This window comes from Oncorhynchus tshawytscha, linkage group LG13, assembly GCF_018296145.1.
Source record: "Oncorhynchus tshawytscha isolate Ot180627B linkage group LG13, Otsh_v2.0, whole genome shotgun sequence".
Classification (NCBI taxonomy): Eukaryota; Metazoa; Chordata; class Actinopteri; order Salmoniformes; family Salmonidae; genus Oncorhynchus; species Oncorhynchus tshawytscha.
The window spans coordinates 46,220,190-46,233,708 of NC_056441.1; the positions used below are offsets into that span (position 1 = coordinate 46,220,190).

The 13,519-nt window shown below is 41.8% G+C and overlaps 1 protein-coding gene across 7 annotated transcripts in view; it reads right to left on the minus strand.

Moving 5' to 3' along the window:
• The window catches only part of LOC112265009 (protein furry homolog), a 212,100-nt gene that overhangs the window by 94,256 nt on the left and 104,325 nt on the right, over window positions 1–13,519 (minus strand). For all 7 annotated transcript variants that reach the window (XM_042295783.1, XM_024441990.2, XM_042295782.1 and 4 more), the window contains 7 exons: window positions 13,055–13,314; window positions 9,223–9,415; window positions 6,605–6,729; window positions 4,190–4,247; window positions 3,527–3,618; window positions 2,791–2,963; window positions 1,430–1,590 (listed from right to left, as the gene is read on the minus strand). In XM_042295783.1, the coding sequence (XP_042151717.1) occupies window positions 1,430–1,590; window positions 2,791–2,963; window positions 3,527–3,618; window positions 4,190–4,247; window positions 6,605–6,729; window positions 9,223–9,415; window positions 13,055–13,314 (1,062 nt within the window). The remainder of the gene's footprint in view (window positions 1–1,429; window positions 1,591–2,790; window positions 2,964–3,526; window positions 3,619–4,189; window positions 4,248–6,604; window positions 6,730–9,222; window positions 9,416–13,054; window positions 13,315–13,519) is intronic.

Sequence of the window (13,519 nt, forward strand, 5' to 3'; positions counted from 1 at the left end):
CTACTGCAGAGATAGTCTGCAGAGTTATGACATGCTATCCAGGTCTGTGCCCAAACAGTTTGAGCTTCTACTTTTAAAAATCCACCTTTCCAGAAATAAGTCTCTCACCGTTGCGGCTTGTCATAGACCCCCCTCAGCCCCCAGCTGTGCCCTGTACACCATATGTGAATTAATTGCCCCCCATTTATCTTCAGAGTTTGTACTGTTAGGTGACTTAAACTGGGATATGCTTAACACCCCGGCCATCCTACAATCTTAGCTTGATGCCCTTAATCTCACACAAATGATCATGGAACCTATCAGGTACAACCCTAAATCCGTAAACATGGGCACCCTTGTAGATATCATCCTGACCAACCTGCCTCATAGATATCATCCTGACCAACGTCATATTTTGACATCTGGTTGGAGTGACGTCAGAGTACAACCGGGTGACTAAAAAGACTTATGTCCTTTCTCAATAGAACGCAACCTAACCACAACATCACATACAACTGCCAGCCTGATGTCTTTACAACCAGTTTTCCCACTGGGTACAGCCAAAGGAGGATTACTTTTGCCGTCTATTGCTGTTGTGCTACTGCTTGGTCTTCCAGGAACTAGGCAGGGTTATGGTTTAGTCCAGTTTATTAGGATCCCCGTTAGCTACCGCGCATGCAACAGTTACTCTTCCTGGGGTCCACATGAAACATACAAATACATGACAAAGTACAGAACAGTAATAAACATGAACATAAGATATTACATTCAATTCAAAATAAAATCAAATGCAATAAAAGTTAAATATAGGAAAGACACCAAGAGACAACAAAAATGCTATTTACGCACCGAGTGTACAAAACATTAAGAACACCTTCCTACTGTATTATAGAGTTGGACTCTACAAGGTGTCAAAAGCATTCCACAGGGATGCTGGCCCATGTGTTTCCCACAGTTGTGTCAAGTTGGTTGGATGTCCTTTGGGTGGTGGACCATTCTTGATACACGTGGGAAACTGTTGAGTTTGAAAAACGCAGCAGCGTTGCAGTTCTTGACACAAAATGGTGCACCTGGCACCTACTACAATACTCCTTTCAAAGCCACTTAAATATTTTGTCTTGCCTATTCAACCTCTGAAAGCCACACATACACAATCCATGTTTCAATTGTCTCAAGGCTTAAAAATCATTCTTTAACCTGTCTCCTCCCTTCATGTACACTAATTGAAGTGGATTTAACAAGTGATCATAGCTTTCACCTGGATTCACCTGGTCAGTCTGTCATGGAAAGAGGTGTTCATAATGTGTTGTACACTCAGTGTATATACATATTCATATTTTTATATACAGTACAGTTCAATTAAATACAAAACAGATAAAACTGTTCAACACTGTGACAAATGGTTTAGTAAAAGCGCTATACAAATAACAAATGTGATTGATTGATGTACCTTGAGGGCGCAGTACTGGTATCTGGTGATCTGGTGGTTCCTGTCACTGTAACGATCGAGAGGCGTGAACATGACGCTGAAGGGACCAGCCCATTGGCTGAACAGGATGAAGAGGTGGTGTCTTAGGCTCTGCTGCGGGAAGAGGAAGCGTCGGTGGTGGACTGGAGGAGAAGAGGGGGAGAGGAGGGCAAAGGGGAGAGGGGGACACAGGGGAGCAGAGAGGGTGGGAGAAACAGAGAGGAGAGTAGAGGAGTGTAGAAGGAGAGAAAGAAAAGGACAGTAAAATTGATCTGTTAGTCCCCTTCTCAGGACAGTATATGGGCATCAAAATCACTGGGGCATTACAAACTGCTACTGTATGCGACTGAGTGACTAAGAGCTGAATCCCAAACTAGTCCCTTCCCCATGGCCCTCGGCCCTCCATTTGCGCATTCACGTGCGCCAGCGCCATATGTACAAGTGTCCCTAAGCTAAGGTAGAGAAAACGATCAAGGGCATTGGGGCTAATTAGACCCTCAGTCACATTGACCAAACCAGCAAGGCTGCAGGCTCCAGAGCGAAGTGCAATCTCAACACGCACTACGATACGTCTGGAGTTTGCACCATTTCATACAAAATAATTGAGAGGTGCCTTTTTTTATGAGATGTGCTTTTGTGTCTGATTGAGATGTTTTACACACAAAATAAATGAAATACCCCCAAATTAAATGTTTAACTGTTAATGAGGTTTATATCTTCTAAAACGCAACAGGTCATTTGTTCATTTGAATTTCATGCTTGTTTTATTATTTAAAACAAAAAGTGGAACATGAATTGCATCATCCAAGTCACAAGTGTGTCCCGAGGTTGATGGGTTCATTGATCCCCTCTCCACTCTATGGAAGTCACCCTCAGAGTTTCATCAGTAACACGTGACAATGGAGGGTCCTCCGAACGAGTTGGTAGAGGCGAGGTTGCTAATTTGGGATTCCCCGATGGATTACAGTCGTGTTCCGTCAGTCATCTCTCATTCATCAGGCAGTCAGGAAGTCTGAAGTCTGGCTGCCAATGAGTCATGATCTGCCCTTCCCCATTTATGCTACACTATTTTAGGACTGGCGTCCCTTGGGATATGGCCTAATCAAGATCAATGTCAGGTGTCCTGAGTCCCTGCTTTCCAAGGGCCTGCACCAACCCTTGACACACGGAGGCCTGTTTTCATCATTCATAAGCTACCAAAAAGTACGACTCAGTAAGATAATTATTTTGAAACAAAGTTATTTTGGATCCACAGGGCTCTGTTCAAAAGTAGTGCACTATATAGGGAATAGGGTGCCGTTTGGGACATACTTTTTGGCCTTTAGGGTAATTTGGTTATTTACCGGGAACACACTGGATGAGGTTGGCCACCATGGCACTGAAGTGAGCTCGGATGTCCTTGAGGATATCTAGCTCTTTGTCATTCTCCGCCTCAAGAAGCATCCGCGTCAGGTCCACGTACTCTAGGAACAGAGCTCCCAGGGCCAACGTATCCCGCTCCAGAGCCCCGTTGGTGCTGTGGACACCAGACAGACACACAAACAGATGGCCAGACAGACATACAGAAGTAGAAAAGAACATCAGTCAAGACAACAGTTCGTTTAGTTTATTTACATATTTGAAACCATACTGTTGCTTTCACATCCAAGGGAGGACAGAGGTATTCTGTGAGTCTTCTGTGCTTCCCAGTGTGTTGGGCAGTGTCTCCAGCATGACCATGAGTGTGCCAGTGAGCATGTCAATGAGTGTGGATTGTGTGTCAGTAGGTGTGTCAGTAAGTGTCACTGAGTGTGTCTGAGAGTGTCAGTGAATGTGGGTTGTGTCAGAGAGCTTGTCAGTGAGCATGTCAGTGATTCACACGAGGTTGGTGGCACCTTAATTGAGAGGACAGGCTTATGGTAATGGCTGGAGCAGAAAAAGTTCAGTATATTGAGCCTAGCAGTGCTTTGCACTGATTCAATTGATTTGGTTTCCATATGTTTGATGCCATTCCATTAGCTCCGTTCCGGACATTATTATGAGCCGTCCTCCCCTCAGCAGCTTCCTGTGCAGTGACTGGTCAATGAATGTGACTCTAACCTATCACTGATGACACCAGAGTCAGCCAGTAGCTCAAATATCCTCAGAAGCTGCAGCCTCAGGAGGTCTCTCCGCTCACGACGCTTCTTGTTCTGAGACAGAAAGAGAGAGAGGGGGGAGTGAGTGAGAGAGTGAGAGAGTGAGAGAGAGGAAAAGAGAGAGATCCATCAGCAAGGCACTTCTTCTAATAACTGTTCCATCTACAATGTGTGATCTCCCTTGCCTGGCTACCCATCCACATCGCTTCGGCCAAAGTTTTCTCCACAATGAATCTGGATTTGCCTTCCTCCCCTACGATTTTAGCTTGCGAACACATTCTGACCTTTCTGATTGGTCCCAGAAATGGATGGGTTGGGCCAGAGCCAGCCTACATGATGACTTTATCAACTTAAATACTCTGATTTTTATAGACGATCCAATCACGGATGAATTTGTTTTGTACAACGCCCCTCATTTTGAAGTCACACAAACAACTTCTAGGATGGCAGATTCAGACAAAATGTACAGTATGTAGAGATCAATAGAGCAGCGAAATTAAGTTCAGGGTGAGTTGTCAGGCAATGATCTCCCCTCTCTATTCAATGACTTACAATATGTTGCGAAGTGGTAGTTGTGTATATAAGAATAAACTGAAGCGTAATGATGATTATGCCCACAGCTCACCTCTGGTCTTCTCTCCAAAGCTTCCTTCATTAAAGGATGCAGCTCCTCTACCAGCTCCCTGGACACACACAGAATTACAAATACAACTCTAGAACGGACATTTGGATCCTAGCCACGTGCCTAAAAAACACCCATCTTGCTCAGGAAACCTTTCAATCTAGAAAAGGATCACGTGGTATAATAACATATCACAGTATGTTTGTTGGCTAGTTAGTAATTGATCACAAAAATGAGTTACTATAACAAAGAGGACATATGTTCTGAAACGCACGAAAACCCCGAACATACAATTTTATAAACATTCACAAAAAATGTACCATAGATAGTGCTTTGCACTGATTAAATTGATTTCCAATAAAAGGGTATTTCAGATCAAATGAAGTCTACACGGAACAAAGAGAAGGGGATATGTCCAAACTGAAAAAGACCAGAATGTTCCACTGTGTAATCCCTCGCTCACCTCTCTTTTAAACCCTCACAAATGTTTTAAAACCTTACACAGCTGACTGTAGTCATGTTCCCTGTTATGAATGCAGGGACTGACAGTTAGTACATGAGGAATCAATGGGTTTATATCACAAATGGCGCCTTTTAGCAATTAATAGCTTGAGTATCTGTTGACTTCGAGTAAAAAGGTGTAGGGTGAAGTTTCCCCTAGCAGCTTATTTTAGGTCAGTTGGGGGAGGGGAAGCTGATCCTTGATCTGTGCTGGCTGGGGAAACGTCTCCCTGGAGCAGAGGTAAGGCACTGTGATAAATCACCCAGCTGCTACATGTAAAATATATGGAACGCGTTTGGGTCTTTGTGTCAAATATCTTTTTTGACGTACGTTAAAAAAGATTTTAATTTGACATGTCAAATAACACAGTTCTATTATAGAATGTTGTGTGTGATGAATTTGCCCGTGTAAGCCAAGTGCCACCACTACTATCAGTAACACTGTCAAAGCTGTACAACAAAAGTCTGCAAACAAGCACACACCGGCCACGAATGATGTGTTTACAAAACCGCGTTGAAAATAAGGAATTATTTGTTTGACTGCAACTTCTGGGGCACCAATACATCCAGCCTGTAAACAATGACCAATTGGTGGAATTATGGCATATTTAGACTATATAATGTTAAATGAGGTTGGAATATGAAGCAATGAAATGGGGTATCAATCTACTCGGTAACACTCGAAGAACACAACTGTGAAGAGTTTACGCAAATATTAGCGTTGCAGCTCTTATCGCAGGACTGTGACATCACCTCCCCAGTCAGCCTATTGTGTGTACTGACATTCATATTGCACTGTAAAGCTTTACCTAAGGATTGGGGATCAATGAAATGGGGTATCAGTCTACCCAATATATTTTCTCCCAACATCCCCCACAGAGTTATCAGACTCCAAAACATCCACGCAGTAATGTTTTTCCTCAGGAATAGTGTTAAATACACATAGATTGATAATAAATGTGGCTCAATTCACAGTTGTTTCAGAGTCCCGCAATAAGAGCTATAACGCTAATGTTCTCTGGGTGTCACTGAGTAGACTGATACCCAATGTCATTGATCCACAATCCATAGGTAAGACTGTACAGTGAAATATGTATGCCCCCAATGCAATTCTAAAGTCTAATACATCCAGTGTGATTTCAACAGATTTGTCAAATTAACAAATTATTGGATTTTGTTGATTTTCTATAACAATATTCTAACCTCGTTTCAGCATGATCTGTTCAATTATGGCATAATTCCACTATTTGTATTCATTTGCGTCTGTCAATGACATTCTTTTATTTTGAAGGCTAACCGCAAATTCCACTATTGCGACTAATCCATATTGTGGCTAGCTTCACATAGATGGGTCTGACCACCATTAATCAAATAAGAACTGTTTTATAAATTAAGGGTATTTTAGATGATTACACCTAGCTAGCTACTGAAACAATGTTGTGTTGCTGTTTTTGGGGAAAAACATTGTTTGCATCCATCAGCTAGCTAGCTAGCTTTTTTTTATGACCAGTACTGTAGGTGCGTGAGAACTTTACCAGCATCATAGGATACGTATCGATGAATCTTTGTGACACATGAAATACGAGTGATGGTGTAATCAATGTGGAATAACTACGTAAAACAATAATGAACGTGTTAAATAATTATGTGACGTGCAGTCATATTCAGGTCCTGATTGGTCAACAATCTTATTTGACACGTCAAATAGTGTTATTTGACATGTATCTGTTTTTGACACACAAAGACCCAAACGGCGTTCCATAATATAACTGGAATGTCTGAAACGCATTCTCTGCATTTTTCTAATCTTATCCCCTAATCACGTACTGAGGAAACTCTCAAAACAAATAGCTAAATCCCACACTAATCAGGGACAACTCTAGTGTGTGTGTGTGTGTGTGTGTGTGTGTGTTGTACCTGAAGACCAGGGAGTTGGTGCGTCCAAAGCCTAGCACCAAGGACTCTGTCAGCTCGATGCTCTCTGTTCTCATTAGAGGGACCAGCTGCTTCAGGAGCCATGCTACTGAGGGGGTCCAAATCACCTGGTACACACACACACACAAAACATTGTACAAAACAGTGTCAATCACCTGAGGAGCGTTCAACAAGGCTTCCATTTACGGCAGAAGATAATTCGCTATTCCTACTACATTAAATATAAGCCTACAAGTTCACATTATTATTTATAGAGGCAGTTTAGACCCGAACCAGACACTTTACAGTGCCTTCGGAAAGTATTCAGACCCCTTGAATTTTTCCTCATTTTGTTAGGTTACAGTCTTATTCTAAAATGGTTTAAATAGTTTTTTCCCCTCAATCTACACACAATACCCAATAATGACAAAGCTAATATATATATATATATATATTACTTTTACATAAGTATTCATACCCTTTACAAAGTACTTTGTCGAAGCAACTTTGGCAGCAATTACAGGCTAGATTCTTCTTGGGTACGATGCTTCAAGCTTGGCACACCTATATTTGGGGAGTTTTCCCATTCTTCTCTTCAAATCCTCTCAAGAACTGTCAGGTTGGATGGGGAGCATTGCTGCACAGCTATTTTCAGGTCTCTCCAGAGATGTTTGATCGGCTTTAAGTCCAGGCTCTGGCTGGGCCACTCAAGGAAATTCAGAGACTTGTCCCAAAGCCACTCCTGCTTTGTGTTGGTTGTGTGCTTAGGGTCGTTGTCCTGTTAGAAGGTGTACTTTGCTCCTTTCATCTTTCCCTCGATCTTGACTAGTCTCCCAGTACCTGCAGCTGAAAACCATCCCCACAGCATGATTCTGCCACCACCATGCTTCAACATAGGGATACCAGGTTTCCTCCAGACGTGACGCTTGGCATTCAGGCCAAAGAGACCGTCATGTGCCTTTTACTGAGGAGTGGCTTCCGTCTGGCCACTCTACCATAAAGGCCTGATTGGTGGAGTGCTGCAGAGATGGTTGTCCTTCTGGAAGGTTTTCCAATCTCCAGAGTTCCTCTGTCAGAGAGAACATTGGGTTCTTGGTCACCTCCCTGACCAAGGTCCTCCTCCCCTGATTGCTCAGTTTGGCCGGACGACCAGCTCGAGGAAGAGTCTTGGTGTTTCCAAACTTCTTCCATGTAAGAATGATAGAGGCCACTTTGTTCTTGGCGACCTTCAATGCTGCAGAAATGTTTTGGTACCCTTCCTCAGATCTGTGCCTCAACACAATCCTGTCTCAGAGCTCTATGGACAATTCCTTCAACCTTTTCGCTTGGTTTTTGCTCTGACATGCACTGTCAACTGTGGGATCATATAGACAGGTGTGTGACTTTCCAACTCATGTCCAATCAATTGAATTTACCACAGGTGGACTTCAAATCAAGTTGTAGAAACACCTCAAGCATGATCAATGGAAACAGGATGCACTGGAGCTCAATGTCAAGTATCATAGCAAAGGGTCTGAATACTTGTAAAAAGGTATTTCTGTTTTAAAATGTTTATAAATTGCAAACATTTCTAACAATCTGCTTTTGCTTTGTCATTATGGGATATTAATTTTAGAAAAAGGCTGTAAACATAACAAAATGTGGAAAAAGTCGAGGGGTCTGAATACTTTCCAAAGGCACTGTACGTTCGCAGCACCATAGCACCATGACTTTTAGCTAACAAATGTTTACGGCTAACACAAAACAAATGGAATATGTTAGCTAATGCAAACTACTTCCCTTGTTGAATGCACCTCTGGTGCATCACACACAATTCAGTTCCAATCACCTGGTACACACACACACTACTTAGTCAGACATCTTCACAAATGACAACACAACTTAGTTACATGGTTTTCCAAATCAGAGCAAACCACAGTACAAAGGATAACCAAGTCACTTTACAAACTTTATGGGAAGTTAGTTTGTCCCTATGGGGAGTTAATTAGTCCTTATGGGGGGTTAGTTAGCCCCTAGGTCCCTAATTGGGACAATCTAGCTGTGAGAGGGGGAGATACTTTTGTATATATAGTATATGTGGACACCCCTTGAAATGAGTGGATTTGGCTATTTCAACATAAGCTCACCGAACAGGATCTCCAAAAACATCTGTTCTCGGGTGCAACACTCACTACCGAGCTTCATGAAATGGGTTTCCATGGCCGAGCAGCTGCACACAAGACTAAGATCACCATGCGCAATGCCAAGTGTCTATGCCATTGGACTCTGGACCAGTGGAAACAAGTGCTGTGGAGTGATACACCATGCTTCACAATTTGGCAGTCTGACAGACAAATCAGGCCTTGGCGGATTCCAGGAGAACGCTACATGCCTCAATGCATAGTGGCAACTGTAAAGTTTGGTGGAGGAAGAATGATAGTCTGGGGCTGTTTTTCATGGTTCATACAGAAATTGTTTGTCTAGTTCTGTGGAAGAACTTGACTGGCCTGCACAGAGCCCTGATCTTAGGAGGCTGTTATAGCAGCCAGGGGGGAACCAACTCCATATTAATGCTCATGATTTTGGAATGAGATGTAAGATGAGCAGGTGTCCACATACTTTTGGTGATGTAGTGCATCTACCTTGTTGTCGTAGTTGATGCTGCCGTCAGGTGTAGTGGCTGTGATCTCAGGGGTGTAGGCTCTCAGTTGGCCGGGGCTCATGATGCTAGGCTTGGCCACTCCAAAACACAGGATCAGGTAGTTCCTCCACAGGGTCACGTAGCTGTCTCCACCACCCGACGTGCTGCTGGTCTTCTTAGTGTATACTGGGTTACTGGAGAGACCACGGGTAAACACACACACACAGTACATTGAGAGTGCATGGTAAATCAAACTGAACCTTTAGGGACGGTTTTTCTGACACCGATTAACCCTAGTCCTGGGCCCGTATCCACCACGCGTCTTAGAGTGGAACATTTGTGCTGAGAATAGAGACTATTTACTCCTACTCTTCAAAGCTATGCATGAAGCCTCTTCATTCATAAGAGTCCCACCTAGTCGACAGATATTTAGGAGACCTCATGAGCTGTCCTAAACAATTTTAAGAGATACTTGCATATGCATTATGCATTATGATAATAGAAAAATGCAGCGAGTCAGTGGTTCCTGTGACAATTGCTTTGGAGTTGTTAAAATAACGTTGACATTCCTATATGATCAATCCACAAATAATCTAGATAATCTACATGCAACAGTATCTCTTGCCTAAAGATGGCGCCGACAGCCATGGCAGCTCAGCTTTTGTTTTTTTGTGTGTAATTTCTTACACTATTAAACCATAACGTCTTTCGTGTTATTACATACAGCCGGAAATAACTTTTGGATATCAGAGCGGAGTACCTCAACAACATTACGACCAGGAATACGACTTTCCCGAATTGGATCCTTTTTCCTCACCCCCCCAGGGCAATTTAACTTATCCCAGAGGCTGCTCCAAAATGCCGCTGGCAGAGAAGAGGTATTCGGTGTGGACTTCTAGTTTGACTCAGGAGGTGGGCACACCATCCACTGCTTCCAAGTACATTACTCGTTAATGTTCAGTCTCTGGACAATAAAGTAGGCGTGCTCAGGGCGAGGATCTCCTTCCAGAGAGACATCAGGAACTGTAACATACACTGCTTCACGGAATCATGGCTCTCTCTGGATATACTGTCCCCGTCCATTCAACCAGCTGAGTTCAATACTTATTTTCCACCATAATTTGCAAATGAATTCATAAAAAATCCTACAATGTGATTTCATTTTGTCTGTCATAGTTGAAGTGTACCCATGATGAAAATTACAGGCCTCTCTCATCTTTTTAAGTGGGAGAACTTGCACAATTGGTGGCTGACTAAATACATTTTTTTGCCCCACTGTATGTGTTTACCGGAAACGGTAAAGTAAAGAACATGACCTGGACCAAAGTCAAATTAGGATATATAACGTTAGGACAACAAGTCAAATTAGGATATCACATTAGGCCAACGAGACAGTGTCGAAGTTCAACCATTCTGAGGTAGAAAGCCCTGCTTTTATTTCGTCACACTTGGAACCGTAAGCTCTCTGTAATTGGCTCACCATTATCTTGTAAATAATGATCTTGTTGTGACTATATTTTCCTGTAATAATGAAGAGAAATTAGCTAAAGTGAAGACGTTGTCAGCTATATGATCATTATTTGAACTACCAGCCAGCTAACATTAGCTAGCAAGTTTATCCATTTTCAAAGCATAATTACTTTCCCATTGTTCTTCAACTGTAGTGTATGATATAGCTCTCTCTCTACTTTCATCCATTGTTAAAAAAAAAAACACTTTCAAATCTTGCTACATAAGACCGAATTGAGTAGGTCTGTCAGATATGGGGAACAATTGAGAAGGGAAAATTAAATTATGTGCATTTGTGATGAGTGCAACAGTCAGCTTCATAACAGGCAGTCAGGGCTATTGAGGGTGTGCAACTTTTCTTTTCTGTAGTGGAAAAAGTGGTGGAAAAAGTACCCAACTGTCAAACTTGAGTAATTAAGTAAAAGTCACCCAGTCAAATTCTACTTGAGTAAAAGTCCAAAGGTATTTGGTTTAAAATATACTTAAGTATCAAAAGTAAAAATATAAATAATTTCAAATTCTTTATATTAAATAAACCAGATGGCACAAATTTTTTTAAATAAAAAAAAACGTTTTTAAATACATGTTTTTATTTACAGATAGTCAGGGGCACACTCCAACATTCAGACATAATTGACAAATGAAGTGTGTGTGTTTAGTGAGTCTGCCAGATCAGAGGCAGTAGGGATGACCAGATATGTTTGGTTGATAAGTGCTTCAATTGGACTATTTTCCTGTCCAGCTAATCATTAAAAATGTAACGTGTACTTATGGGTGTCAAGGAAAATGTATGGAGTAAAAAGTACAATATTTTCTTAAGGAATGTAGTGAAGTAAAAGTAGTCAAAAATATAAATAGTGAAGTAAAGTACACATACACAAAAATGTGGATTTGCTATGCTGCATTTTTAAAACGGAAATAGTAGAGATGTGCTTTGGAAATAGCAACCTGGATTAAATACATGTATGATGATGTTTGCCTGTCCATGCCTTGTATAGCCTACTACTGAATATGGTACAAATGTATGCTCAGATATGTCACCTTCATGTGAAGAAGCACAATGATTTTTACCGCCTGAACAGGTAAAATAATATTTTATGAACTTTAGCCCATTTTCGATCAGACATATGAGGATGAATATTACATATCATGTAAGGAATACGGATACATTAATGATCAGGTAACAACTAAGGATATGATACATTTCAGAAAATATGTGGCTTTATTCATACCTAAGTATAAAGGCTTAGATATGTCAGCATGTTGACACTTACCCTTTCCGGAGTTAGAATACTCTACAAATATGTAAGCGGATGCATGCGCATCAGGTGCGTGTCTTGTATGTATCTCACCCCAGATATCTCCCTGGACTCATACAGTAGAAGGGATATTTCTGAGGTCCAGATTGGATGCATGTAGAAACTGTCCCATTACGGAGAATATCCTAGCTCCATATATGAAATGAATGACATGCGTATCTGGAGCAGGTCTACTCCTTATATCTAATAACATGTCAGATATCCAGAAATATATATCCAGCGCAAATGTGTTGAAATAACGGTAATATTATAAAAAAGTATGTGTTTAACAACAGTCATACTGTATGAGTGCAATATGCCAATAACATTATTCAAAATATCTGAATTTGTACCAAAAAAAGGGTTATGCATTCCAACATATTGGGCAAGAATTAAGAGTGGGCAAAGTTCAATCAAAAGTTTTACCATTGCAAGATTTGATGTACAGTCACATTCACTGTGGTTGTCTGAGGCGTGCTAGAGTTCACAGCTGCCGATGCCTCATCACGATCGGTTATTTCCCATCATTTGCAACAATGTCAATCAGTCATCACTATATTTCCTTTGCAGTACCTCAATCTGTTGTGATTACCAGCTGAGAATCTTCTATCAGTTTATTTTACTCCTGGCTCAGAGTTTGTCTGGGCAGTGTCTTCACATCCTACTGTGAGCTGAGATTTCTTTTGTGTCTAAAAGCAAGTTTTAACAGGACTCCTTGGACCTTTTTCGGAGATGCTTTGTGTATAAGGGCACAGGACTAGGCCTACTCTGTATCCGGGAAACCGCCTCTTAGAGTGCTATCCATTTCATTTTTATGGATTATCTATCCATCTATCTTCTTACATCAAGATCCACATTGTAAAATAAACTTTTGTTCAATACTCTGATGTGTTATCCTCTGGGGCTGTGCTGTACTCAATCTGTACAATAAATCAAATCCAACATGGGGTTGTGTCAGGTTGGCTCGGGTCGGTGACAATAAAGATCTATTCTATTCAATCAGGAACAGAACTTAGAAGTACTCACGTGGGGTCCACCAGGGGCATGAGCAGCTGCATGCGTGTGAAGACGTAGGACCAGGTGTAGCTAAGGGCGGTGGGGCAGTGTTTGGGCAGGTGGTCCTGGCGCAGCAGGCTGTAGAGACAGAGCACCCAGGGGTCCTTGACCGACTGGGCAAAGATCCACACGTGGGACGGGCTCCGGATGTCATAGTGGCTGTTGACCAGCATGGAGTTCCACTCAAGCAGCCATTGCAGGTCCACTTGGTGGCCCAACGGAAGAGTGGCCTAAAAAGGGGGTTGGGGATTGGGAGACAGGAGGGTCAGGGGTTAGAAGTTGAGGGTTAGAGGTTTCAGTCAATTCGGTCAATGATCTTCAATTACAATTAAAGGCTATCGACGGTTTATTTTAGAAATCATAAAAAATGTATGCACTTTTTTTTTTAGGTTCAATTGGAATTTCAATTGCAGTTCTAGAACCAGGCTAAAACTG